Raw genomic sequence first — 27,952 nt, 5'->3', positions numbered from 1 at the left:
ATGCCAGTGCGAATGCCAGTGCGAACCACCAGGTTGATGTACAGGGGAATTTGCACTATTCCAGATATCCTGTCATACCGGACCCCCATTAACCTGCCTGAGGATGAGGTGGAAGGTGAGTCATGATTGTTATATCTACAGATGTAGGATCTTAATTTGATCACGCTTTTGTTGCTGAGAATTTTCTTGCACAGCAGGAAATGCAAACCTATAGTGTATTTGAGGCTTAAAAATGCTTATAAAGTTTGTAATTTCCACATTGAAATTTCAGACTTGACTTGCACTTACAAAAAATGTATCAACCCCTACAAAAATGTCCATTATTGTATCAACAAAAAATTTATCAACCCCTAAAAACATGTCCATTATTTATAATAATTTAAATTGCTGTTGCTGCAAGATTATTTTCCTGCTGTAGAAAACTGGCTCAAATTAAAATCTTACATCTGTATTGTTTCATGTCTTGCCGAAATCCATTCTACATGTGGCGGATCGATCCAGCCAGGGTAAGAGAATGACCTTAGACTTGACAATAAAATGAGTCACATGAAATGAGTCAGCAAATTGGAGAGCGCCTCACTGATACGGGGCTAAATGTTTGCACATCAGAATGGTCTCAAACAAGAGCAGCAATTACAACTTAAATGTACTCACATTTTTGGGCCTGCTGTAATATTCTCTATTTAGGTGATAAAGCCAGAGAAGCCGGTGTTTGGAGGATATATTGGCACGGGTGTTGTTAGGTCCGAGATGAACTCGAACGCCGGCAACCGTGCCAATATATCCTCCAAACACCGGCTTCGAGGGCATTATACCATTCATACAACGAGTTACCAACATATTCAAATAATGATTGACATATTTTCATTAAAAACTTAATTTTGATGAATTTATTCATACAATTTCATCTTTCCACAAGATATAGTCCCGACACAAATCTAGGGTTGCTGGAGACGCGACACAGTCATTCAGTCTTTTTGTTCTGTATCTATGGATGTGACCCAGTCGTTAGTTCTAAATGTTCAATTGCCATACTGGCTGGCAACGTTCTTATCCCTTGCTTGCTAGCTAGCCAACTATGTCTAAAAGTGCAGCTAGAATAACAACAAACTAGCCGCATTTGCATTTGTTGAAGCTGTTTTCTAGTGACATTTATTTGGATACATCCATAACAATGAGCTAATGAGGCGCGATTTTGCCTTGCATAGTAAATGTGCTCACTCGTCAGGACACTGTTGTTCAGAGGAGCAAGCCAACAACACAGCTACAAAACTATTGTTTTGGCTTGTCAGTTAGGACATCTACTTTGTGCATGCCACAAGTCATTTTTCCAAAAATTGTTTACAGACAGATTTTTTCACTTATAATTCACTGTATCACAATTCCAATGGGTCAGAAGTTTACATACACTAAGTTGACTGTGCTTTTAAACAGCTTGGAAAATTCCAGAAAATTATGTCATGGCTTTAGAAGCATCTGATAGGCTAATTGACATCCTTTGAGTCAATTTGAGCTGTACCTGTGGATGTATTTCAAGGCCTACCTTCAAATTCAGTGCCTCTGCTTGACATCATGGGAAAATCAAAAGAAATCAGCTAAGACCTCAGAAAAAAATGTAGACCTCCACAAGTCTGGTTCATCATTGGGAGCAATTTCCAAACGCCTGAAGGTACCACGTTCATCTGTACAAACAATAGTATGCAAGTATAAACACCATGGAACAACGCAGCGTCATACTGCTCAGGAAGAAGACGCATTCTGTCGCCTAGATGAACGCACTTTGGTGCGAAAAGTGCAAATCAATCCAAGAAGAACAGCAAAGGATTTTGTGAAGATGCTGGAGGAAACAGGTACAAAATTATCAATATCCACAGTAAAACGAGTCCTATTTCAACTTAACCTGAAAGGCCGCTCAGCAAGGAAGAAGCCACTGCTCCAAAACCGCCATAAAAAAGCCAGACTACGGTTTGCAACTGCACATGGGGACAAAGATCGTACATTTTGGACAAATGTCCTCTGGTCTGATGAAACAAAAATAGAACGGTTTGGCCATAGAGAACATCATTATGTTTGGATGAAAAAGGGGTACGCTTGCAAGCCAAAGAACACCATCCGAACCGTGAAGCACGGGGGTGGCAGCATCATGTTGTGGGTGTGCTTTGCTGCAGGAGGGACTGGAGCACTTCACAAAATAGATGGCATCATGAGGAAGAAAAATTATGTGGATATATTGAAGCAACATCTCAAGACATCAGTCAGGAAGTTAAAAATTGGTCAGAAATGGGTCTTTCAAATGGACAATGACCCCAAGCATACTTCCAAAGTTGTGGCAAAATGGCTTAATGACAACAAAGTCAAGGTATTGGAGTGGCCATCACAAAGCCCTGACCTCAATCCTATAGACATTTTGTGGGCAGAACTGAAAAAGCGTGTGCGAGCAAGGAGGCCTACAAACCTGACTCAGTTACACCAGCTCTGTCAGGAGGAATGGGCCACAATTCACCTAACTTATTGTGGGAAGCTTGTGGAAGGCTACCGAAACATTTGACCCAAGTTAAACAATTTAAAAGCAATGCTACCAAATACTAACTGAGTGTATGTAAACTTCTGACCCACTGAGATTGTGATGAAAGAAATAAAAGCTGAAATAAATAATTCTCTCTACTATTATTCTGACATTTCACATTCTTAAATTAAAGTAGTGATTCTAACTGACATAAAACAGGGATTTTTTACTAGGATTAAATGTCAGAGATTGTGAAAAACTGAGTTTAAATGTATTTGGCTAAGGTGTATGTAAACTTCCGACTTCAACTGTATATCTGTAGAAATGATGCCAGTTGATTCATGATTTCGACTGGCTGAGAAATGCTCCCTGCCTGTCTGTCTTGTTCCGACTCCCGACACATTCATTATTATGGGACAGCAGGAGATCAAATTTGAATATTGAAACAATGTTGACAAAGTCGGAGAGACAGACAGCAAGGTTTTTGCAAATCTCTGCTGTTGAAAAAAAAATGTTAGTCTAAAAGAAATGTGAGATAATGTCTAGATGCTTTTTATAGTGGAGATCAAGTTTATAAATTGCCTGGCTGGGCTGATGAGACAGTGTATTGCGTTGAGTGGATTGCACAGAGTAAATAGGCATTTTAACATCATAGATTTAGCCGGTGGCAACTTGTGGAAACGACACCAGCTGGAATGCGGTTTTAACCAATCAGTATTCAGGATTAGACCCAACCGTTGTATAACATATGTTCTTGACCCATTAATTTGTTCATAAAACAACTTACATGTGCACAACTGTTACAATTGGGGGATCAAAGTAGTGTAACGTTTCACCACGTTGGGTTGCGAGACATCACTGGGCACCAAAGTGTTGTTATTGTTGTTAATAATGATCCTGTTTTGATGGTAGTTCCACCAAACGCAAAATAACTGAAATCCTGATCATTTAAATCCTTCATCCTACAGCATGTGACAGACAAAGAGAATGGGTGCTAGTATGCATGCAAATCTGAATATGTGCTATGATTATTATTCTAAGGCTTGCAGGCCTGGAAAAGCATGCTGAATATAGCTAGACAATATTTGTTTGAATGTTGCTTGAATGCTCCTAGACAATATTTGTTTGAATGTTGCTTTAATGTTGCTAGACAATATTTGTTTGAATGTTGCTAGATAATGTGTTTCATTGTTGCTTTGAGTGTTGCTAGACAATATTCAGGTCTTTGTACTTCCATTTTTTGTTGTTGTATTCGTTGTCTGATACTTTATTCCTGTATTTCATTATACTTAAATTGACTTCATGCAATCCTGTTTCACAGAAGCCTTGTTGGACATACATCTCCCAAATCTTAGTTATGTCAAGCAGTTAATGATCTCTCTCTCTATCGCACTCTCAATATTCCTTCTTTATTAATCTATCTTGCCAAACATGGGCGATTCAGACTGCCTGTGAGTAAAGATGTGTATACAGATATATCTCTCACAGCAATCACTCAATTCACTCCATTATTCTGATTCATATGTATTGAAGCCCCTGCATATTGCTTACTGCAAGCTATTTCCTATACAGGCCACCCAGCATCCACAGACTTTGTCTATCTGTTTACTCTAATAACTTTTCTGATTTAATTCAGTAAAGTTATGACTTATCATCAACAGAGTAGCTGCGGATCTTACTCTTCTGGACCCTTCTTCCTGACAGCTAAAAGTCCCGAAGCTTCTGCACATGTTTGGGATTCTATTTATGCACAGTCTCTGCTCTATTCGTAGAGAACAGGCGACTCTGGCGAATGGTGCTCATTTAATAAAGTTATATCAAAGCTGAATCAATTTCTGCAAGATCACATAATGATAGTATTTTACATAAAATAAAATAACAGAATATAATAGCATAGTCTAACATTACTGTAAAACAATAAAACACCACCTAATTTCTTATGAGATTACAGCATGATGGTCAAATTTTTCTCTCATGTAGCCGAAACTCAACAGCCATGCCACTAGGCGAAATATGTGCTTTGAAACAAAACACAGGTAGGCTATGCTACAGTTTATTAACACCATCTGCCCTAAAATTCAGTCACTTTACACAATTCAAACAACAAAGTAGGCTGCTTCGAAACAACACTATATAACTCAACAAGATCTAAATGCATATCCCCATGAAACTGATTGAGATAAAATGGTTGGTATGCAGATCCTGCATGGACGTCTCACCTGTTAAACCTGAAACATTTTCATTCAGGATTGAAAGTGAGAAATGTGAAGGGAGGGTGACCACAAAAATGTGTGCATAAAGTAGAGGTAAAGAAACACATGCGCAAAACGTGATTCGGATCTTCAGCTCTGGGGAAACGGGATACAGGGGAGCGGGACAGAGCGGTTACCTATGGATCGCAAACCACTGCCTATCATTAATGCGTTGGTGCTGCAGGGGGGGGACATATAGAGTAAGAATCAGGAGAAAGAGGATATCACAAAGTGTAACTGTGTAGCAGGATAAATCCAAAAATGTCACCAGAATTTCCTAGGAAATGCAATCAGATTTTCCTGAGAGGATGTACTGTAGCTAAGACAAGCCAACGTGTACAAAACGTACCCCTACCTAAACGTACAAGTTACCTCGACTAACCTGTACCCCCGCGTATTGACTCGGTACCGGTACTCCCTCTATATAGCCTCGTTATTGTTGTTTATTGTGTTACTTTTGATTATTTTTTACGTTAGTTTATTTGGTAAATGTTTTCTTAACTCTTTCTTGAACTGCATTGTTGATTAAGGGCTTGAAAGTAAGCATTTCACTGTTGTATTCGGCGCATGTGACAAATAAAGTTAGATTTGATTTGAATATTTAAATATAACCTGTGTATGTCTGCTTTATCCAACTTTGAAACACAGAAAACCAAGTACTTAGAATCCAAATAGAAGAAAACAATTTTAGCCAATTATTTACTTCTTCACACTTCCAGAAGACAACAGTCATTAGAATACAATGCATGTCCATTCTGACGTTAGAGGGAGGGGCCTCTCTAACCCTGAAGTAAAGGAAATGCACTGTGTACATGGTATGGCATTGGAACTCACAATATGTGATGACTGCTGATGATGAGCATGACTCCCGGCTGCAAATTAAAAGGGAAAATATGAATGTCATTGACTGTTTTTATGAAGGTCATTGATGATTGACAGCAGGCGGTGGTATGGGGCAGGGAGGAGTGACTACTACTTGGAAGGACCAGATAACAATGAGAGAAGCTGCATTGTGAATTCTGAAAACAAGTGGTTCATGGAGATTTGAATTTGAACTAAATACATAGGAATTAAAACAATCAACAGCATAATAAAAACCTTAGAGAAGAGTTAGGGATTGATCGGCATTGACGCATCACTGTTCTAGTTGACGTTAGTTTGGCTATAGAGGTTGCAAATCATAGAGAACCTATGGGTTTGGGTAATATAGAACCCAGTCTTGCACAGGATATTTGGTCCTGGGTGACGAGATTATAGAACCCAAATATAAATATAGAACCAAATATAAACTTGAGACTATGCTTTGTCTACTACTCCAGGATGAATGGACTGTGGAGTTGAGTTCATAAGGGATGTTTTCATTTTGAAAAGCCAAATTCTAAAGTTCACATAGGTGCATCTCAGCAGACGAATCATTAAAGAGATCTGGCATTGGGTAAAAAACTAAACCCTGTCAGAATATTGTAGCCTTCCTCCTGTCTGAAAGAGCAGTTTGGTGGTTCCTGCAATGACAAGATACACATTAATTAGAATAAATGTGTTTTCATAAGTTTCCTGGAAGTTAACAATGGAGATTTTGTTGTAACAAAAAAGAGATGAAAATCAGATCAGTCTTTTATGCTGATAATGAAAACCCTATTTTCTGTTTCTGCTCTTGGTTAGACACCCTGGCCCCAGATCTGGCCAAGCTGTCTCGCCCTAAAATTCCATCATCGCTTTGAGCAATTAATTTGCTGTCAATCAGCTGTACATTTTTACTTTCTCCCCCTTCCACTTGCTTCTTCCATTTTTGTGGTAATGCTGCAATTAGTTGGTTGTAATTTTGAGTAGAGCAGACATTTCCATATATTTTTGTTAGCTGCATGTGTGACATAATTCCACAGTCCTATTTATCAAATCAAATCAAATATTATTTCTCACATGCACCGAATACAACACCTTACCGTGAATACTTACTTACAAGCCCTTAACCAACAATGTAGTTTTAAGAAAATAGAGTTAAGAAAATATTTACTAAATAAACTAAAGTAAAAAAGAAAAGAAACAACACAATAAAATAACAATAATGAGGCTATATACAGGGGGTATCGGTACCGAGTCAATGTGCGGGGGTACAGGTTAGTCGGGGTAATTTGTACATGTAGGTAGGGGTGAAGTGACTATGCATAGATAATAAACAGCAAGTAGCAGCAGTGAAAAAACAAAGGGAGTGGGGGTGTCAATGCAAATAGTCTGGTTCAGCAGTTTTATGAATTGGGGGTAGAAGCTGTTAAGGAGCCTTTTGGACCTAGACTTGGCGCTCCGGTACCGCTTGCCGTGCTGTAGCAAAAAGAACAGTCTATGAGAACAGTCTGTTTCTTCCTCTGACACCTCTTGACAGTTTAATACTTTCTGTGAAGTACCCATTATTTACTATTTTTACACCTACGGCTGCTATACTTTAACCCATTTGTATAAGAGATTCTCCAAAATTGATATATTCCAGGCATTTATATATAAATCTCAATTGTACTTTATCAAAAGTATTTTCAAAGTCCGCTATGAATACCAGGCCTGGTTTTCCAGATTTTTCATAGCAGTCTATTGTTTCCAGTACTTATCTTATATTATCTCCAATGTACTGTATCGTCCATGTAAAAAACCTGTCTGATTAGGATGAATAATATCCTTTTTAATTCTATGCGCTATGCACTTTTCTATAATTTGTTGCATCACAACACTGAAGTGTAAGGGGACTCCGATTATTTTTATGGATTGGATCTTTATATTTACCACTTGGGTCCTGTTTCAGTAATAATGAAATCAGACCTTCTTGTTGAGTATCTGATAATCTACCATTTTGATAGGCGTAGTTAAAACATGCTAATAACAGTCTTCTGAGTACATCAAAAAAGGTTTGGTATACCTCAACTGGTATGCCATCCAGCCCTGGAGTTTCCCCAGACTATAATATATTACACTTGATCTTTCTTGAATAAGTTCATCCATTTATTTTTGTTTTTCCTCAAACGTATTCTGTGCCTCTATGGCACTGTTTTTGTTAGTATCTATCTGTACTGTTAGTCCCTCTATTTCCTTTCTTAATATGAATTATTTTGACTTAAATTGCTTTTGTTTTAAAGATGAGTATTGAATTGCATGGCCTCTAAAGGCACATTTAAAAGTGTCCCATACAATAAGGGGATCTGCTGTACCTACAATATATTATGTCGGAAAAAGTCAGTTATAAATTCTTCTGTCCTGATTAAAAACAAGCTGTCATCCAATAGGCCTTGATAAAGTGTCCAATATCCGACTGCATTCTGTCTCCTGTCAACACTTTTTTTTACTTTTGGTGCCAGCGAAAATGACATAAGTATTCAATACGACTAACTTGATTGAGCCTCCACCATTTATATCTGACTAGTTCAGGATATTTAACCCTCCATATATCCACTAGTTCCATTATATCCATGATATTCATGATTTATTTAAGTGCAGAAGGGTGATAGTTTGTAGTGTGATGAGGTTAAAAACCTCTTAAGGATCTCTACAGATCGGTGTCCCACCCTCTGGACGGTTGAGCTAATGTGTGCTAATGTGATTAGCATGACGTTGTAAGTAACAAGAACATTTCCCAGAACACACAGCCACTGTCACTGATTCCTTCCAAACCACTAGTTGAATTTGGGATTTCCAACTTGTTGTGTCATATTTATGTCCAATGGCCGATGAGCACCGATACGTTTTATCTATAATTTTTCTTCCTTATTTCTCTTCATATGACAAGGATTAAAAAGGATTTGCAAGTAGATTGTCGACTTGATTCATGATGATGACTGCTAGCTAAGATTGTGAAAGTATGATGTTGACATGATCGGTCCAGTCAAAGTGATTTGATGTAATTTTATCTGTGGCCAATGACCTTGAGCCTTCTTGGATGGGCACTTTTATGGCAGCAGCCAATGGGATAGAATTTTCAATGTCTCCTCTTACACTTGGCAGTGACGTAAAGTCCCCATGAGTGACAGAACACTGAGCCAATCACGGCGCAACGCTCCGTATTTTCTGCTGGCTTTCCCCACCACCACAGAAAGCACTGACCTAGGCTGAAACACCTGAATTTTGGAGCTGCCTTTCTCAAGAAAACAAAAAAGAGACCATGTTTGTATGCGGGTTTATTAACTCAATGATACTGTATATATTATTTTTTACATTGTTTGCAAACTGATATGTGACACTTATTAATGCCACAATAACATGTTAACAGGCAAGCCCCCCCCCCCCCCCCCCCCCCCCAAAAAAAGTATTTTAGTTATTTATTATTTGCTAAAAACCTGCCCTGAATGACGGGTCACCACTGCTTGTAGGCTTGATAAATTATTATATATACAGGGCCTTCGGAAAGTATTCAGACCCCTTGACTTTTTCCACATTTTGTTACGTTACAGCCTTATTCTAAAATTTATTAAATAAAGAAAAAATCCTCAGCAATCTCCACATAATACCCCATAATGACAAAGTGAAAACAGGTTTTTAGAAGTGTTTGTAATTGTATTAAACATAAAACACTGAAATAACTTATTCACATAAGTATTCAGACCCTTTGCTATGACACGAAATTGAGGTCAGGTGCATCCTGTTTCCATTGATCATCCTTGAGATGTTTCTACAACTTGATTGGAGTCCACCTGTGGTAAATTCAATTGACATGATTTGGAAAGGCACACTCCCGTCGATATCAGGTCCCACAGTTGACAGTGCATGTCAGAGGAAAAAACGTAATTGTCCGTAGAGCTCCGAGACAGGATTGTTTTGAGGCACAGATCTGGGGACGGGTACCATACCATTTCTGCAGCATTGAAGGTCCCGAAGAATGCAGTGGCCTCCATCATTCTTAAATGGAAGAAGTTTGGAACCACCAAGACTCTCCCTAGAGCTGGCCGCATGGCCAAACTGAGCAATCGGGGGAGAAGGCCCTTGGTCAGGGAGGTGACCAAGAACCTGACGGTTACTCTGACAGAGCTCCAGAGTTCCTCTGTGGAGAGGGGAGAACATTTCCAGAAGGACAACCATCTCTGCAGCACTCCACCAATCAGGCCTTTATGGTAGAGTGGCCAGACTGAAGCCACTCCTCAATAAAAGGCACATGACAGCCCGCTTGGAGTTTGTCAGAAGGCACCTAAAAACTCTCAGACCATGAGAAACAAGATTCTCTAGTCTGATGAAACCACAAACTCTTATGCCTGAATGCCAAGCGTCATATCTGGAGGAAACCTGGCACCATCCTTACGGTGAAGCATGGTGGTGATAGCATCATGCTGTGGGGATGTTTTTCAGCGGCAGGGACTTGGAGACTAGTCAGGATCGAGGCAAAGATGAACAGAGCAAAGTACAGAGAGATCCTTGATGAAAACCTGCTTCAGAGCGCTCAGGACCTCAGGCGAAGGTTCACCTTCCAACAGGAAAACGACCCTAAGCACACAGCCAAAACAACGCAGGAGTGGCCCTGCCAAAGCCCGGACTTGAATATCTCTGGAGAGACCTGGAAATAGCGGTGCAGCAACACTCCCCATCCAACCTGACAGAGCTTGAGAGGATCTGCAGAGAAGAATGGGAGAAACTCCCTAAATACAGGTGTGCCAAGCTTGCAGCGTCATATCCAAGAAGACTCGAGGCTGTAATTGCTGCCAAAGGTGCCTCAACAAAGTACTGAGTAAAGGGTCTGAATACTTACGTGAATGTTATATTACGTTTTTTTTTTTAAATAAATTTGCAAAAATGTATAAAAACCTGTTTTTGCTTTTTCATTATGGGGTATTGTGTGTAGATTGATGAGGAGAAAAAATGAGTTAATACATTTTAGAATAAGGCTGTAACCTAACAAAATGTGGAAAAAGTCAAGGGATCTGAATATTTTTTGAAGGCATGGTATTTTCAAAGAAGCTTGGATCATCATTATTTGGACCGTATAGATTAATGAGCTTTAAAGATTAAAATAATCCATCTTTGCCACCCGAGTGTCGCAGCGGTCTAATGCACTCCGTTGCAGCTCTAGAGGTGTCACTACAGACCCGGGTTCAATTCCGGCTGTATCACAACCAGCCATGATCAGGAGTCCCATAGGGCGGTGCACAATTGGCCCAGAGTTTGGTTGGGGAGGCTTTACTTGGCTCATCACGCTTTAGCGACTCCTTGTGGTGGGCCAGACGCCTGCAGGCTGATCTTGGTCGTCAGTTGAACTGTGTTTCCTCCGACACATTTGTGCGGCTGGCTTCCGGGTTATGAAGCGCGGTTTGGCGGGTCATGTTTCGGAGGACGCTTAACTCGACCTTTGCCTCCCGAGCACGAAAAAGGGGTAAAATACCAAAAAATATATAAAGAAAATCCATCTACCTTGCGGATCTGTTTGAACAATTTGCACATTCGGATCAAATTGATTGTAAATTCATATCTTCACCCCTTTCGCCCATGGAAGAGGTATATTTCGTCCCACCAGTCCATTCTCCACACAACTTAATCTAAAATAGTTGAATGAGTTTCCTGTAAACAATGGATATTATATTCCTTCTCTTTTAGCCATGTAAATACTGATTGTCTTTTCTTATTATCTGCAAAGCTATTAAAATTATAACTGCCTATACTTATTTCACCATAATGAGATACAAGTTTAAATTCTATTTATCATAATATATGTTTGGAAACTTACCATTAAAAAGTAACATAATGATTGGTTGCCCATATAGCTATACCATTGTATTTGCACTGCTAAAACCTCCCGCCATCCCAAGTTGGATTGTCGTCCCAGTGACTGGCAGACCACCCCTGTCAATCTGTATCCTAGGTCCTTTGAGAGATTAGGACCCATCCTTTAAAAAGAGCACATAGCGCCACCCACAGAACAGAAGCAGATTAACTGCCAAAAACATTTCCAACGCCCTTACCTCGATTGTATTGTATAGCGTTATTTAAAAAAATATTTATCTAAATTAATTTCCACAATTGGCGAATAATATGCGTAATAATGTTGGCAGTTCATACGAAGGATTGTTACCTATAACCAGGATTGGCATTAAAAAAATGCATTTTTGGCAAGCAATTATTGTTTTGGCCATGTACTGTTATAATCTCCACCTGGCACAGCCAGAAGGGGACTGGCCACCCCTCAGAGCCTGGTTCCACATTAGGTTTATTCCTAGGTTCCTGCCTTTCTAGGGAGTTTTTCCTAGCCACTGTGCTTCTACATCAGCATTGCTCGCTATTTGGGTTTCTGTATAGCACTTTGTGATATCTGCTGATGTAAAAAGGGCTTTATAAATACATTTGATTTATTGATTCAATTATTGTAATTCATCCTGTATTGTCCCTAACATTATAACCCCATAGCAACAGATGTGGGATACACACCCACGCACGCACGCACGCATGCACACACACACACACACACACACACACACACACACACACACACACACACACACACACACACACACACACACACACACACATACACACACACACACACACACACACACACACACACACACACCACCCTTCCCCTACAAACAACCACAAGCTCAGATGTTTAACAGTTATTTCATCCCGAGCCCAACTCAAGAGAAGGCTTAATGTGCGAATGCATATACAGTTGTAGCTGTTTGAGAAGGCACGCAAAATTGAGCAAGAATGGGGAGATTTGATTAACCAGTGTCAAGTCTTAGCTGATGGTGCTCAGATACACCCCCCTACCCTGAAACACACACACACTGGTCCCCCGTTGTGACCATTTTACCAAGCATCTCTGTGCAGTCAGACCTTTTGATTATTTTGTCCCACCAGGGCCACAATAATTAGCCCCTTCTCTGATTGTGACCCCCTCCCCATGGGTTACTGCAGCTAGTGTAGCCAGTACTGCTACTACCTGTGTGGGGGCACCCCACCGGAATCCCCACCAGCTAGGTAAAAGGTCATCAAGGTTCTCATTAGCAGCTTTGAAAAATTCCTTGTATATTATGCTCACATATCCGGGGGCTTTGGCTTTATAGGACCAACCTTGCCAGGCAGGCTCAGACTCTTGAGGGGGCAGTGTTGCTTTAGTGGGTCTCTGACCGTGTTTATCTTTCTGTCTTGGCTGCATATAGGCTACTTGCAGTAGGCCTATTAAACAGATAAGGATTTCTCCTTAGTGTGTGGGTCACTCAGGTGCGTGTCTAGGGTACAGGGTTGGGGACTGCTCCGTCATGATAAGAAATTAAAACAATAAACTATATTTGTAATCTATTTTAAAATGTATATCCCATATCTGCACAAAATTGAAAGCTCTCTCTGTCACTACTCCTGCTCGCAGACACACATGGGCTCTGGCATTTGCAACAATTTTCCTTTTTCACTCACTTAACTCCAGACTTTTCCAAACACAAAAACATATACCCCATCTTCCATCACAATACACCCACACATACCCACATACTGTGCCTTCTATGTCCTCTGTTTGATGTGTTTTTTTTATCTCTACCATGTTGATTCCTACCTAATTTTGGGCTTTTAAGTACTTATGTGTTCCAGTTCATTATATTTGAAATATGTATTATTTAAATAATTATCCTTTCTTCTAATGCTGTTTTTTTTAATCTATTTATAAATAATATGAATAGAAAGTCAAATACAAATTATTTTACAACATGCTATCTTGATTGATAGAATGGATTTGTAGTTTATTTCTTTATCAATTGTTGTATTTTCTTGTTTTCCGTTTTTTCCTTGATTACAATCCCTACCATGGATAGTATTGGGCGTTCCATTATTCAACTCCTCTTTTCGAACTTTGTATTATTTAGAATAGCCATGGAGTAGTCTTGGTGTCTCGGAACAGTTGGTTATCAATGTACAGTTTATCGACTACGAGAGCTACACATTTCCCTATAAGTCTATTCACCTTGAAAACTGGGTACAGAACTTTGCGCCGTTCTGCAATTTCCTTCATGAACTGATCATTCATTCCTATTTTCGTGCCAGTGAGTTTTTTTCCCAGGCTTTTAACCATTATTTTATCTTTAAGAATGCAAATTTGGCAACGATTGGGCACTCGTATCGTTGTCCTCTCTATCCGAAACGGTGTACGCGTTCGAAAAACGTTTGCAGTCAGAGTACAGTATAACTGCAGTGATAAATGCAGTTAGAGTGCAGTCTAACTTCAGTGTGCTGCAAATATTGCATCCAAATAACAAAGTTTTCTTTACTGCAGTAATTTTGCAGTATAACTGCAGTTAGAGTGCAGTAGAACTAACTGCAGTACAGTGCAGTTATTCTGCAATTACTGCGTCCAAAATACTACAGTCGACTGCAGTTACTGCAATTTTACTGCAGTTTCAAAACTGCAAAAACATTTTGTAAGGCTTGATTTTGTCAACAGTATCGCATGGGATCTGCAGCGCTTCAAGGAGGAATTCTTTCCCCATGCTTTCAGGATCTTTCACCCTCATTTTCTTTAAGCACCAGTTTTTCTCGCATGGATCTAGTCTGTATTCCATGTAAGGCTTCTCTTAGAAACATGTTCTCCTTTTTAAGTTCATTAACATCAGATTCAACAGTATTGACTGTATCTTTTAGCTTGTTTGTTTCTTTCTCCATTGTCGCAGCTTTTTCATCACTCGTTCTCCTTTATTTTTTTACTGACAAGTTCAAATACTCCCAATTTATAATTTCTTGATTTTAGCAGGTCGGTTTCCACTCTTACCGTACCAGGTGGTGAAAAGCCAATGGTGTCTGTCGAGGAATCGCGTTGTTTTCTCTTGGAGTTTGGTTCATAATTTTTTTCCCTGGTTCCTCTCTGACATGTTTTGACCTCGACTGCATGTAACGTATACGCTGGGAGTCAAAAAGCAGGTGCAGAAAGTGAGGTTAATACGGAACTGATACAAAAGAACAAACATGGGAAGCGTACTGAACGTGAGAGACAACCAATAACACCTAAGGACTGATGGTTAGTTGTTAGTAAACCGGCGACGTCGAGCACCGGAGCGGTGGAGCGGGAGTAGACGTGACAGTGGGCCGATCTGGATGGCAAAGGTGGAAATCTCAAATTTTGTTGGGATCTAGAATGTCGTCCACCGGAACCCAACACCGCTCTTCTGGACCGTACCCCTCCCAGTTCACCAGGTACTGTAGTCAGTCGACCCCCACAACGTTGGGAGTCCAGGAGGGATCTGACGGCATAGGCAGGGCTTCCCTCGATGTCCAGTGGTGGCGAAGGGATATCGTGGGAGATGGCATCAGCCAGGGGACTAGGAACCACCGGCCTAAGGCGGGACACATGGAAAGAGGGTGAGATCCGGTAGTCAGTGGGGAGCTGCAAACGGTATGTTACCTCATTGACCCTCCGGAGTACTTTGAACAAACCCACAAACCGGGGGCTCAGCTTCCGGCAGGGCAGGCGGAGCGGGAGGTTCCTGGTGGAGAGCCAGACACAATCACCAGGACGGAATACAGGAGCCTCACTGTGGTGGCGGTCCGCCTCCTACTTCTGTCGGTGGACGGCGCGTTGGAGCCTCACGTGGGCAGTGATCCTCCTCTGCATGCCGGAACCACTCGTCTGCTGCTTCGGTCGGGCTCTGGATCCACGGGGCCAGGGCCTGCTGGTACCCCAGGATGCACTGGAAGGGAGACAGCCCGGTGGAGGAGTGACGAGGTGAGTTCTGGACGTACTGCGCCCAGGGAAGGAACCGGGCCCACTCCCCCTGCTGGTCCTGACAGTGACTCCTAAGGAACCTCCCCAGCTCCTGGTTGGGCCTCTCCACCTGGCCGTTGGACTGAGGCTGGTACCCGGATGTGAGGCTGACCGTGACCCCCAGCTTCTCCATGAAGGCTCTCCATACCCGTGAATTGGGGGCCACGGTTGGAGATGATGTCCTCCAGAAGGCCATAGTGCCAGGAAACCTGTTGGAACAACGCCTCAGCAACCTGGAAAGCGGTAGGGAGACCAGAAAAATGGATAAAATGGCAGGATTTGGAGAATCTGTCCACAACAACCATAACAGTGGTGAAACCATCAGACGGAGGAAGATCAGCAACAAAATCTATGGACAGATGTGACCAAGGCTGCTGAGGCACGGGAAGGGGAAGTAGTTTCCCTGCTAGAGATTTGGATTGGGTACATATGGAGCATGAGTTGACATAGTGGGCGACGTCCTGCGCCAAGGTGGGTCACCAGTACTTCTCAGAGAGGGATTGGATGGTGTGGGTGATATCTGGGTGTCCGGCGGCAAGGGATGTATGTGCTCAGGTCAACAGCCGATTTCTCACCCCCGTGGGGACATGGATGCGTTCTGGAGGGCAGGTAGCAGAAGCAGTTTCCCTTTCCAGAGCCTGACGAGGGCCACATCTACGTCCCAACACATGGGAACATACAAAAGATCAAACATGGGAAGCGTACTGAACATGAGAGACAACCAATAACACCTAAAGACTGATGACAAATGAGGGCTAAATAAAGGGGGAGTAATCAGGGTATTGATCAAGTCCAGTTGTGCCTAATTATGGGGCGCAGGTGTGCGTAATGCGAGTTGCCAGGTGTGCGTAATGATGGGTTGCTAGGACCGGTGGTTAGTAAACCGGCGACGTTGAGCGCCTAAGCGGTGGAGCGGGAGTAGACGTGACAATGCGTTCGTAATATTTATCAATGAACTTCTCTGTCCTTATACGTTTTTTTCGGGTTATTATCCAGTTTGAATGTTTTTGCCCACGAGCAAATGGATCAGTGTAGTGCTACTATTTGGTCCGTTTTAGAGATAATGAATATTGCAATATCTCATGAGGCATTCTGCACCTCCATCTTCAGTCCGCCATCTGCTAAATAGTTAACCAAATAGATACCCGGACAATCTCAAATGTCTTTTTTTGTCTGCCTTATAAAGTAATTGTATTTTGGCTGGGTGACTGGTTTCTGGGACTGATTACACTGTAATACTGCACTGTCCAAGTTTCAATATTAAAAACCTTTGTGCTCCTTGATGATACTGCAAAGTGCTATAATAATAATTGTATCAATTTCCATTTTCTCACCAAAATTACAATTGTTACAGTTGCTATATGATAGAAAAATTATTAACAAAATAATGCATAATTTTTTTTATTGAAAATAGGTTATTAAATATGTTGTCAGGAGGTGTAACTATATTCATCATCAGGGAACTAAAGGGGATTACAGCGAATGGCACTTTTTGTTATTCTTCCCAATAAATATTCCCTACGAACAAGAGTCAACACCTCAAAATAATCAGACTGAAACAGTTAATTCAAGTGCACCTCGACAGCTATGGCATAGTCAGGAAAGTATTTTAGGACTGCCAGTTCTCGCCCAAGTCTGCCGAGCAAGATAAGACCACGGAGCACTGATTTCCTTAGAGTGAGATCCCATGTCTCAGTCTCCACCTCTCTTCCTGTTTCTCAATGCACAACTGACAGAGCTCACACACGTTCTTTATAGATCACAGAATGTCAGAGAATCCCCCAGACACAAGACATTGTTGTAGGACTTAGATCACTTTCCACTTTGTATGCAAAGCTGTCTTCATACATGGTTACAAATGGGAAGATATAAGCACCTCATATAAAGAGATGAGGTCTCTGACTACTGTAAATCTGAAAATGAATTAGCTAATAAATTTGATACAATGCTAACATTTGACAGAGACCCATAACCCTCTGTATGACAGCAATGCTCCCCATCAGCTGATTTACACATAATACCTAACACACAGTTGAACAGACACTGGACTCTAATTGGGCTATAATAGAGTTCATACATAGGGTGTGTTCGTAAAATTGCATCTGGCTATCTAATCCGATTTCAGAGCACTCTCTTCTGAGTGTGCCAGAACGCAGAATAACTGATGAATTTAGGAACGCTCAACATCCATCGAAAATGACCGGTGTCAGTAAACATCTGCAAAAAAAGCGTAATTAAATTGTTGCCAGCAGCACATTGACGTGTTCTCTCATTTTATGTCTGGAAGTAGATAGCAAGCTAGCTAACTTTAGCCAGTTAGTTTGGGTGCTTGACTGCCGTTGTGAGGTCAGAATGCTCGGATCAACCCTACTCCTTGGTTAGAGCGTCCAGTGTACTCACTAAATGCTTAGAGAGCGAAACGCTCTGAATTTTCAAAGGACAATCTGACAAAGCTCTGAATTTACGAATGCCCAGAGTGCACTCTGAGCGCTTTTTTACACTCCAGTGTGAATTTACGAACGTACCCACAATAGAAAGAATCATCAGAATTATATTTCATTGAGAAAGCATTGCTATAAAGAAAGTGGCATGGCATTGTTTGAAGATTGTTTGAACAAATTAGAACACTGTAGTATACAGTGCTGTTCTCATCAAATACTGTTACCCTACTGTATGTAGGTGGGTCAATTCCTAGAATGGGGAATCCAATGCCAAATGTGGATATATGGTAAGCAGTGGTGTCCTCGTGGACTCACCAGCTGTTTAAATGAGTACCAGGAAGGCTTTTCCCACAGTGTTGAATCTGTAGGGTCCCAGAATAGTGTGAACTATAAGATGGTTTCCATCACCTTACCTCTTACTGTGTAGAGTTCACCTCTGGTGTATAGCGATATAGGATCTTAATTTGATCACTCTTTTGTTGCTGAGAATTTTCCTGCACTGCAGGAAATGCAGATGAGCTTCGTGATTTACATAGATTCACTGAAAACCCACACTAAAACACGTTTTTTAACAGTATTAACAGTATTGCACTTTTCATGTAGCCTACTTTTAACCTGCTGATAGCCTAACCACCGATCAAGCAACATTATGGACTAAACATTCAAATCCTGTTGCTGCAGGATTATTTTGCTGTAACAATATAGGTCAAATTAAGTTCCTAAATCTGTAGCAGACAGCTTCTACTGCAATTCCCTTGGCACATCAGAAGAAGCAGAGTTTCCTGTAGAGTCTGTAAAGCTGAATAGATAACGCGGGATTAGTTATTTGTTCAAGCTGAATTATTGAAAATGTCATAACAAAGATCAAGTCATGACTGGAGATTGTGATAATTTCTTGGAGAGCTCCAGGCTCACAGTAAGCTATCTGAAGAGGAGGGATCTCTGGTAACCCTCCCTCTCTCTCTCTCTCTCTCTCTCTCTCTCTCTCTCTCTCTCTCTCTCTCTCTCTCTCTCTCTCTCGCTCTCTCGCTCTCTCACTCTCTCACTCTCTCACTCTCTCTCTCTATCTCTCACTCTCTCTCAGCCGCAGTCTCACTGAATGCAGAACCAATGTCACAGTGCCAATTCAGCTATATTATGATAAAAAGACAAGCCTTTTGAAAGAGAGAGAATTCTCATGAAATGGATGAGCAGGTCGCTTAAAATTGAATATCTGACACCAGCTTCAGCAAATACAATTGTCAGTCAGTTGGAACCACACAGTCTTGTGGTTTTTCATTTTTGTTTGATTGTTGTCAGTCATTTGTTGGGAAAGCATTGGGACAGTGCAGAATAGAGCTATATCACCCATACAAGACCTACCTGCAGAGTGAGACAGAAAAAACGGTCCTCCTCAGAGAGGGAAACTATGGTCCTGAGGCACTGGGGAGGAATAGGGCTCTGGCTCATAGGTGACCTTTTGTTCAGGGGGAACGGAGCAGACAGACCCCTGTAGAGATCCCCTTTCAGGGCTGGGCACACTACACCAGAGATGGTTTCTTTCTGCTCTACAGAGCAGATTGACTGAGGAGATTTTAATACACATCTAGATTGGAATCTTTTAAAGTGACTACCAGGTGGAAATGAAGGAATTGACTTATATCTTCAATAATGGAACGTTGTTCGGTGTGTGTTCAGGGTCCTGCCGTTGCTCAGGAATGTCAGCAATTCTACAGATCAGATGTGTATTGTGAGCATAAATAATGATAGTCGACGTGAGACTTCAACTCCAGTCAAATATCTGCAGTTGTGCAATTACTTTGAAGAAAATGGACATGCGCAGGCGACGAGCCAGGCTTTGTAGTATTCAATTCTCAAAGAAACAGATCATGAATTTAACTAATTTGTTAACTAACTGTGGATTTTTAAACTAACTGTGGGAAACTAAAGTTTTGAATGACTTTGAAAAAGTTCTGAACATGTAAAATAAATGATATGCCAAGGGAGCTAAGATTTCAAAGTATAACTCTTCTTGGCATAGGAGCAATTTGGTGGCCATAACCTTTACATTAAATCAAGGACTAAGACTTAAAACTACGACCTTCAAGAATCTATGACCTTCAACCTCTCTCACTCATATTAAGGAAATCTGATAGAGAGCCAAGATATACTTGGAGCTGATTCGTAATATTCAGCATTGACAATTAACATATCATAACATCTATATAAAATATGGCTGTGTTGAAAGAGAAAACAAATAGGTGAAAAAGTGATTAATCACTGCCCCAATAATGCTCAGTCACTGGTGGCTGTCTCTACAGCCACAACACTCCAAGGGGCATTGCAGTTATTAGCCTGATGGCGTCATACACTCAGTGGCCAGTTTGTTAGGTACACCACCCCGTTCACGAAAATGGTTCACTCCTACAGACAAGACAGTGAGTCACATGGCCGTGGCTTGCTATATAAAGCAGGCAGACAGGCATCGAATCATTCAGTTACTGTTCGATTGAACGTTAGAATGGGCAAAACAATGGGCCTAAGCGACTTTAAGTGTGGTATGATCGTTGGTGCCAGGCGCGCCGGTTCCAGTAGCTCAGAAACGGCCGGCCTCCTGGGCTTTTCACGCATGACAGGGTCTAGGGTTTACCGAGAATGGTGCGACAAACAAAAAACATCAAGTCAGCGGCAGTCCTGTGGGCGAAAACAGCTCGTTGCTGAGAGACTTCGAAGGAGAATTGGCAAGATTCGTGCAAGCTAACAGGCGGGCCACAAACAGGCAAGTAACGGGCGCAGTACAACAGTGGTGTACAGAACGGCATCTCGGAACGCACAACTCGTTGGTCTTAGTCACGGATTGGCTATTACAGCAGAAGACCACACAGGGTTCCACTCCTATCAGCTAAAGACAAGAAGAAGCGGCTCCAGTGGGCACGCGATCACCAACACTGGACAATTGAGGAGTGGAAAACATTGCCTGGTCCAACGAATCTCAGTTCCTGTTGCGTCATGCTGACGGCAGAGTCAGGATTTGGCATAAGCAGCATGAGTCAATGGCCCCTTCCTGGCTGGTGTACAGGCTGATGGCAGTGGTGTAGTGGTATGGTCCCGTGATACCAACTGAGCAACGTTTGAACGCCACAGCATATCTGTAGCTGTTCTGGAGGCAAAGAGGGGTCTGACCTTTATTTAACTAAGCAAATCAGTTAAGAACAAATTCTTATTTACAATGACAGCCTACTCTGGCCAAACCCTAACCCGGACAACACTGGGCCAATTGTACGCTGCCCTATGGGACTCCCAATCACAGCCAGGTTGTGATACTGCCTGGAATTGAACCAGGGTCTGTAGTGACACCTCTACCACTGAGATGCAGTGCCTTAGACTGCTGTGCCACTCATGAGCCCCAAGTGGAGGGGTGTACTAGATGGGTGTACTTAAACAACTGGCCAATGAGTGTATATCAACAGTAAAAGTTGGCACTATATGAGCTAAAAGACAATTGTTCAATCACTCCCATTGATCAGGTGGAAGTAATACATGTGTTGCTATTATAATAATATCATAAGCCATTTAGTAGAGAGTTTTCTCTAAAGCAACTTACAGTGATACATTTTACATGGGTGATGCCAGGAATCAAACCCACTATCCCGGTATTGCAAGCACCATGCTCTACCAACTGAGCTACAGAGGACCATTGTGAGGCTTTGAGAGGGGCAGAAAGATGTCTGATGGCCAGGTCAATGTGACCTCATCTCTCTGTAAGAGCTGATGGGATGTTAATCTGACACAGCAGAGAATTGAAACCGGAAGGGATACCATGAGAGAGAGAAGGAGGAGGATTTCTCTTTTACTGAAACAATAAAATAAAAAGGTGATACCCTGACAGCAGATCAAACAACCAGAGCCACGCTGGAGAGAGATGAAGTATAAAGTAACAAACATCAGCCTAGCTGTCCCCTTCCCATAGAACACACTTAACAATGGCTGGAGGACTGTCAGAGGACTGTAACACAGCTGAAGAAGATGTAAGAGTTATTGATCCACACATCATATTGTTAGAACTGAGTATCTCTATGTGTATTTATTATGGATCCCCATTACTTCCTGCCAAAGCAGCAGCTACTCTTCCTGGGGTCCAGTAAAGTTAAGGCAGTTTATACAATTTTAAAAGCATTACAATACATCCACAGATTTCCCAACACACTTTGTGCCCTCAGGCCCCTACTCCACCACTACCACATATCTACAGTACTAAATCCATGTGTATGCATAGTGCGTATGTTATTGTGTCTGTGTGTGTGTGTGCGTGCGTGTGTGTGTATGCACGTGTCTGTGCCAATGTTTGTGTTGCTTCACAGTCCCCACTGTTCCATAAGGTGTTTTTTAAATCTTTTTTAAATCGAATTTTACTGCTTGCGCCAGTTACTTGATGTGGAATAGAGTTCCATGTAGTCATGGTTCTATATAGTACTGTGTGCCTCCCATAGTCTGTTCTGGACTTGGGGACTGTGAAGAGACCTCTTGTGGCATGTCTTGTGGGGTATGCATGGGTGTCCGAGCTGTGTGCCAGTAGCTTAGACAGACAGCTCGTTGCATTCAACATGTCAATACCTCTCATAAATAAAAGTAGTGATGAAGTCAATCTCTCCTCCACTTTCAGCCAGGAGAGATTGACATGCATATTATTAATATTAGCTCTCTGTGTACATCCAAGGACCAGCCGTGCTGCCCTGTTCTGAGCCAATTGCAATTTTCCTAAGTCCTTTTTGTGGCACCTGACCACACGACTGAACAGTAGTCAAGGTGCGACAAAACTAGGGCCTGTAGGACCTGTCTTGTTGATAGTGCTATTAAGAAGGCAGAGATGCGCTTTATTATAGACAGACTTCTCCCCGTCTTAGCTATTACTGCATCAATATGTTTTGACCATGACAGTTTACAATCTAGTGTTACTCCAAGCAGTTTAGTCATCTCAACTTGCTCAATTTCCACATTATTTATTACAAGGTTTAGTTGAGGTTTATGGTTTAGTTGAGGTTTATGGTGTTTTGTTCCAAATACAATGCTTTTAGTTTTAGAAATATCATTGGATGTGGTGAAAATTGAATTATTATCAGAAACAGTTTATTACATTGAGGCCCTGGTATTTTTATCAATCTTCCTAATACTGCCAAGATTAGAGACACCCATGAAACTACTTGGTACGGAAAGAGATAACCTTATTAATCTCCATTATACATAGGATGTGAATGCTGAACAACTTTCTCATTCATTTGACAGTTATAGAAATCATTCATCACGATTTCCATTGATGTGCTTTCTGGGAAACATAGCAGTTATAACAGCACATAGCAGTTATAACAGTCTTAATCCTGCTGTTGTGTCCCAGAGCAGTAGGGCCAGTCTGACCCTGGCCACAGATTAGACACAGGGACAAATCTATTTTCAGCCCTCAGTACACCAAAGAGGTTCCGATATGCCTTTTATCAATTGCATTGAACAGAAGGTTAACACATGCACACAAGTGCTCAAATTATTCATCACAACAAAAGTAATTTGAGTGTAGGCTAATTGGTTTGTATGCTATTTCTATTGCAATTCTCCTGTCAAAAAATGAAGTTGTGTTTTTCTACAGATAATTACTTCACTAGCATATTGTAATTCAGATCCCATACATATAACAATACAATATTTATTGGATACTTTGTATGTGATGTGAGTACAAACAAGCCATAGTGAAATCTGCAAATCCTTTGGACTTTGCCTCAACTCACTAAATATAAATGGCCTATGGCCACTCAGCTACCATTGATGTAGGATCCATTCAATTGTTATACTGTTTAAGTAACAGCCTCCTTGGATTATACATTCAGCAGGGGAATATAAAAACCAGTTCCTCGAAACACATTATCCACTTAATTTGTCATTTTCAAACCCCTTGAGTCTTGTTACAATTTGGTAAGTGCAATATTTAAAGCCTCTTTGTCACTGGAAGGACTATTCACCACCAAATGTGGATTTAAAGTGGCATTTGCATGGATTATGCGCAGGTTGAGTTTAGCGTTTGAAATTAATTGAAGGTGGAAGGAAAGCGGTATACCTCATTTGAGCACAGTATTGTTGAAGTGACGTGCTGAAATCTTATGACTGTATGCACAATATGCTCAGTTTGTACTAGCTGATTCTGATCTGTTGTCTTTTACCGAGCCTGGAAAGATGGCTCAAAACCTCAGTGGTGATATACTGTATCTAAGTAAACTCCAGGTCAAAGATATTACAAGCCTTATCCAAACAAACATATAAAGCCCCTTACCATATTGATGAGCATTTTGTTTATTTGCAACCCTCCAGATCTGGTATGGAAACTATTCCATAACCCCTAGCTACTGATATTAGGCTTGTAGCCTCTCCTCTTGTGCTACAGTATTCTGTTTGAAGTGAATAAGATACAGTTGGCATCACAGATGTAAAATGTCAGTCCCTCTGCTGTTTGATGCAAACAAACACTCATAGATTTAAAGCCCTACAAATTCAGCTGAGCATTGAAAATGTCAGCCAACTAGCCGCAATAAGATATGAGCATAATACCACATATTTCTAAGTCAGCATTATTTACGTGAACATAACGCCACATAACTCTGAGTCTGAGCATTATTAACACATCAAATCAAATCAAACTGTATTTGTCACATGCGCCGAATACAACAAGTGTAGATCGTGAAATGCTTACTTACAAGCCCTTAACCAACAGTGCAGTTCAAGAAGAGTTAAGTAAATATTTACCAAATAAACTAAAGTAAAAAATAACACAATAAAATAACAATAACGAGGCTATAGGGGGTATAGGTTAGAGGTAATTTGTACTTGTAGGTAGGGGTGAAGTGACTATGCAGTTCTCTATGAGTGGTTTGAGAGGTCAGGACAGCTCTGTTGTGTGGTGGGGAAATGTGAACTACAAATTATCAGTGCATTAGAAATAGAATATCAGACTAGTCTCAACCCTTCTACCCTCCATTTCCCCACAGAGATCCGCGAGGCCTTCAAGGTGTTTGACAGAGATGGAAACGGCTACATATCAAAGCAGGAGTTGGGGGTGGCCATGCGGTCGCTGGGATACATGCCTAATGAGGTGGAGCTGGAGATTATTATCCAAAGGCTGGACATTGATGGTGAGTTACAAACATACGCAATTTTAAATTAGGTTTACTGGGATAATTCAAGATAAACCATTGGCCCCATTACATGTGTAAAAGTGTCTGGCTGACAAAACTATTTACTAAATATCCACTCTCCTGTCCCTGCAGGTGATGGCCAGGTTGACTTTGACGAATTTGTTGCACTGCTTGGACCAAAACTTATTGCTGCTGGGATGCCTGATAAGTTCCATGGGGCGAACTTTGACTCTGTATTTTGGAAGGTAAAGTATCACTAGTATCACTATCAAAAGCCTCACCTGTGCAGTCTCATTCTCTTCTTTCTTTTTCAGAGTTAATTATGGCTTAATATTTCCTCATCAGAGTGAGATGATTTTCCTGAGGGCTTTTAAAGCTTTTGTGATAATAAACCACAGTCAGTCTAATTAGAATTACCATAAAAACATGATAGGAGCTAAATGAGTCATTAAAGAGAGGCCGATTCCACTGTGGTTATGAATATTCCTGATTGCCATTGCAATCGTTCCCCTGAGATTCAAATTTCTATTCAATTTTTCCAATATTCAGACAATTAATACAAACACTTTCTTAGTTGCTTCATTGTTTAAATTCTTCATCACTCCGTGATGACTGGATCATGACATTGGAAGTCATAATAGTCAGGGGGCTGTTCATGATTTTAAACTTCATAACAGTAATTCACATCAGAAGAGGCTGGTAGGATGAGCTATAGGAAGATGAGCTCATTGTAATGTCTGGAATGGAATACATGGAACAGAATCAAACATGTGGTTTCCATGTGTTTGATGTATTTGATACAGATCCATTAATTCCATTCCAGACATTACAATGAGCCTGTCCTCCTATAGCTCATTCCACCAGCCTCCTCTGATTTACATCCATGTGTCTGTGTAGAGATAGAAACCCTTGCACCTCTTATAATTGTCTAACATAGAAATACTCCCCTGTGTAACCTTGCTCAAACATTAATATGCAGACAGACACCTGTAGTTGTGGTCAGTAACCAAGTTTCCATACAACCTTTTTATGCGGGTAAAGTACATGTCGGATAAAAAATGTCACGACAGGCCTAATGGAAACAGAAAATTTGTCAGGAAATGTCCAAATGTTGTCAAAACAAATTACAATAGACAAGGTGAAATCTTTTTGTGTCTGTAAAGTTGATTATGCGAGAAATGTCGGTGGAAACGCTTATATGCGCAAATATTGATATAATAACAATTAAATTTGGAGTCACATGATGAAATGTTGTGTGGTCCTCCCAGTACGACTCGTCGGGGAGCATGCAGTTTATTAGGCTACAGATGACCTTCACAGGGTGGTGAACGTGTAAGTGGATGAGCTTAATGCTCCTTTCCAATAAATATTGAGGGTCTTATTCTGGTGACATGATGATCGTTGCTTTACTGCTGTTTGACAAATAAAAAATATTGTCGCTCTTATCCATAATAATCTCATCATGTAGACTAGCCTACCCGCACTGTATCTGTTGTTGGCTAGAGCACATGTACCAAGACCAGAGTAGGCACGTGCTATTTAACACAACAGTTTTTGTGATAAAACTATTGGTGGCGTGGAAAATGTTTGACACGATATATCAACATTTTTATTCGGTACATGAAAACGTAACTTTTTTGGTGTGCATTACCTCATCACACACTGATTGTTATCCGCAACAAGTACCTCTGGTGGAAACACACCACTGGTCGAACATTTGCATATTTTTAATGTGTATTTTTGGATATTCGCATGAAAATCTGTCGGATGGAAACCTAGTTAGTGTTCGTGTCTGGTACTATCCCCCAGTGTGACATGTCGAAGCTAACGGTAGATGAGCTGAAGAGGCTGCTGTATGACACGTTCTGTGACCACCTCACCATGAAAGACATTGAGAACATCATCATGACCGAAGAGAGCCACCTGGACAACCAAGTGTGCCAAGTGGACATTGACAGTAAGAGCTTCAGCCAGCACAATCTTGTTTAACACATTGCTGATAAATACAGCTATGCAATATTTCTAATGAGCAAAATTCATGCCACCGTCTTACGAAGGCTTGTAATCGATGGAGTACAATGTATTGTGTACTGTTTTCCTGATAGATTTATCTCTCTGTCATTGTCTCTCTATTTTTCTCTCTCTCTTCACAGCGAGCCCGACACAACAGGTGAAGCACACTTGTGTGCGGAAGAGTCTGATTTGTGCTTTTGCCTTTGCATTTATCATCAGTGTAATGCTTATTGCAGCTAACCAGATGCTCCGTAGAGGTATGAAGTAGAAAGTCCTTCACTACCAGAGGGGAAAATAGTTTTCTTCATTGTCCTTTCACACTCAATCCAGTGACTAAGCAGAGACAAATTAAACTGAAAAAAAGAACCAAAATGACATGGATTTTCTTTGATTCAGAGACACACTGAGTGTACAAAACATTAAGGACACCTTCGACATATTAAATTGCACCCCCAAAACAGCCTCAATTCATCAGGGCATGGACTCTACAAGGTGTCAAAGGTGTTCCACAGGGATGCTGGCCTATGTTGACTCCAATGCTTCTCACAGTTGTGTCAAGTTGGGTGGATGTCCTTTGGGTGGTGGACCATTCTTCATACACACGGGAAACTGTTGATTGTGAAAAACCCAGTAGCGTTGCAGTTCTTGACACAAACCGGTGCACCTGACCCCTACTACCATACCCAGTTCAAAGGCACTTAAATATTTTGTCTTTCCCATTCACCCTCTGAATGGCACACACACAATCCATGTCTCAATTGTCTCAAGGCTAAAAGCTCCTTCTTTAACCTGTCTCCTCCACTTCATCTACACTGATTGAAGTGGATTTAACAAGTGACATCAATAAGGGATTATAGTTTTCACCTGGGATTCACCTGGTC

The 27,952-nt window shown here is 41.1% G+C and overlaps 1 protein-coding gene across 1 annotated transcript; it reads left to right on the top strand.

The window, feature by feature from the left end:
- Positions 1 to 27,339, top strand: LOC120043054 (calcium-binding protein 7-like). Its single transcript, XM_038987782.1, has 5 exons — positions 1 to 115; positions 24,912 to 25,055; positions 25,191 to 25,303; positions 26,868 to 27,015; positions 27,212 to 27,339. Exons 1-5 carry the CDS (start codon positions 1 to 3, stop codon positions 27,337 to 27,339), a joined length of 648 nt encoding a protein of 215 aa, XP_038843710.1.
- The last annotated feature ends 613 nt before the right edge of the window (positions 27,340 to 27,952 follow it).

Source organism: Salvelinus namaycush, chromosome 3 (genome assembly GCF_016432855.1).
Source record: "Salvelinus namaycush isolate Seneca chromosome 3, SaNama_1.0, whole genome shotgun sequence".
NCBI lineage: Eukaryota > Metazoa > Chordata > Actinopteri > Salmoniformes > Salmonidae > Salvelinus > Salvelinus namaycush.
This window is presented reverse-complemented; position numbering and strand designations above follow the sequence as displayed.

Excerpts from the sequence above, each read along its gene's own strand:
- LOC120043054 (XM_038987782.1), top strand. The coding sequence starts at position 1 with ATGCCAGTGCGAATGCCAGTGCGAACCACCAGGTTGATGTACAGGGGA. Across the intron at positions 116-24,911 it reads GCCTGAGGATGAGGTGGAAG|AGATCCGCGAGGCCTTCAAG; the intron begins GTGAGTCATGAT and ends ATTTCCCCACAG. Across the intron at positions 25,304-26,867 it reads TTGACTCTGTATTTTGGAAG|TGTGACATGTCGAAGCTAAC; the intron begins GTAAAGTATCAC and ends ACTATCCCCCAG.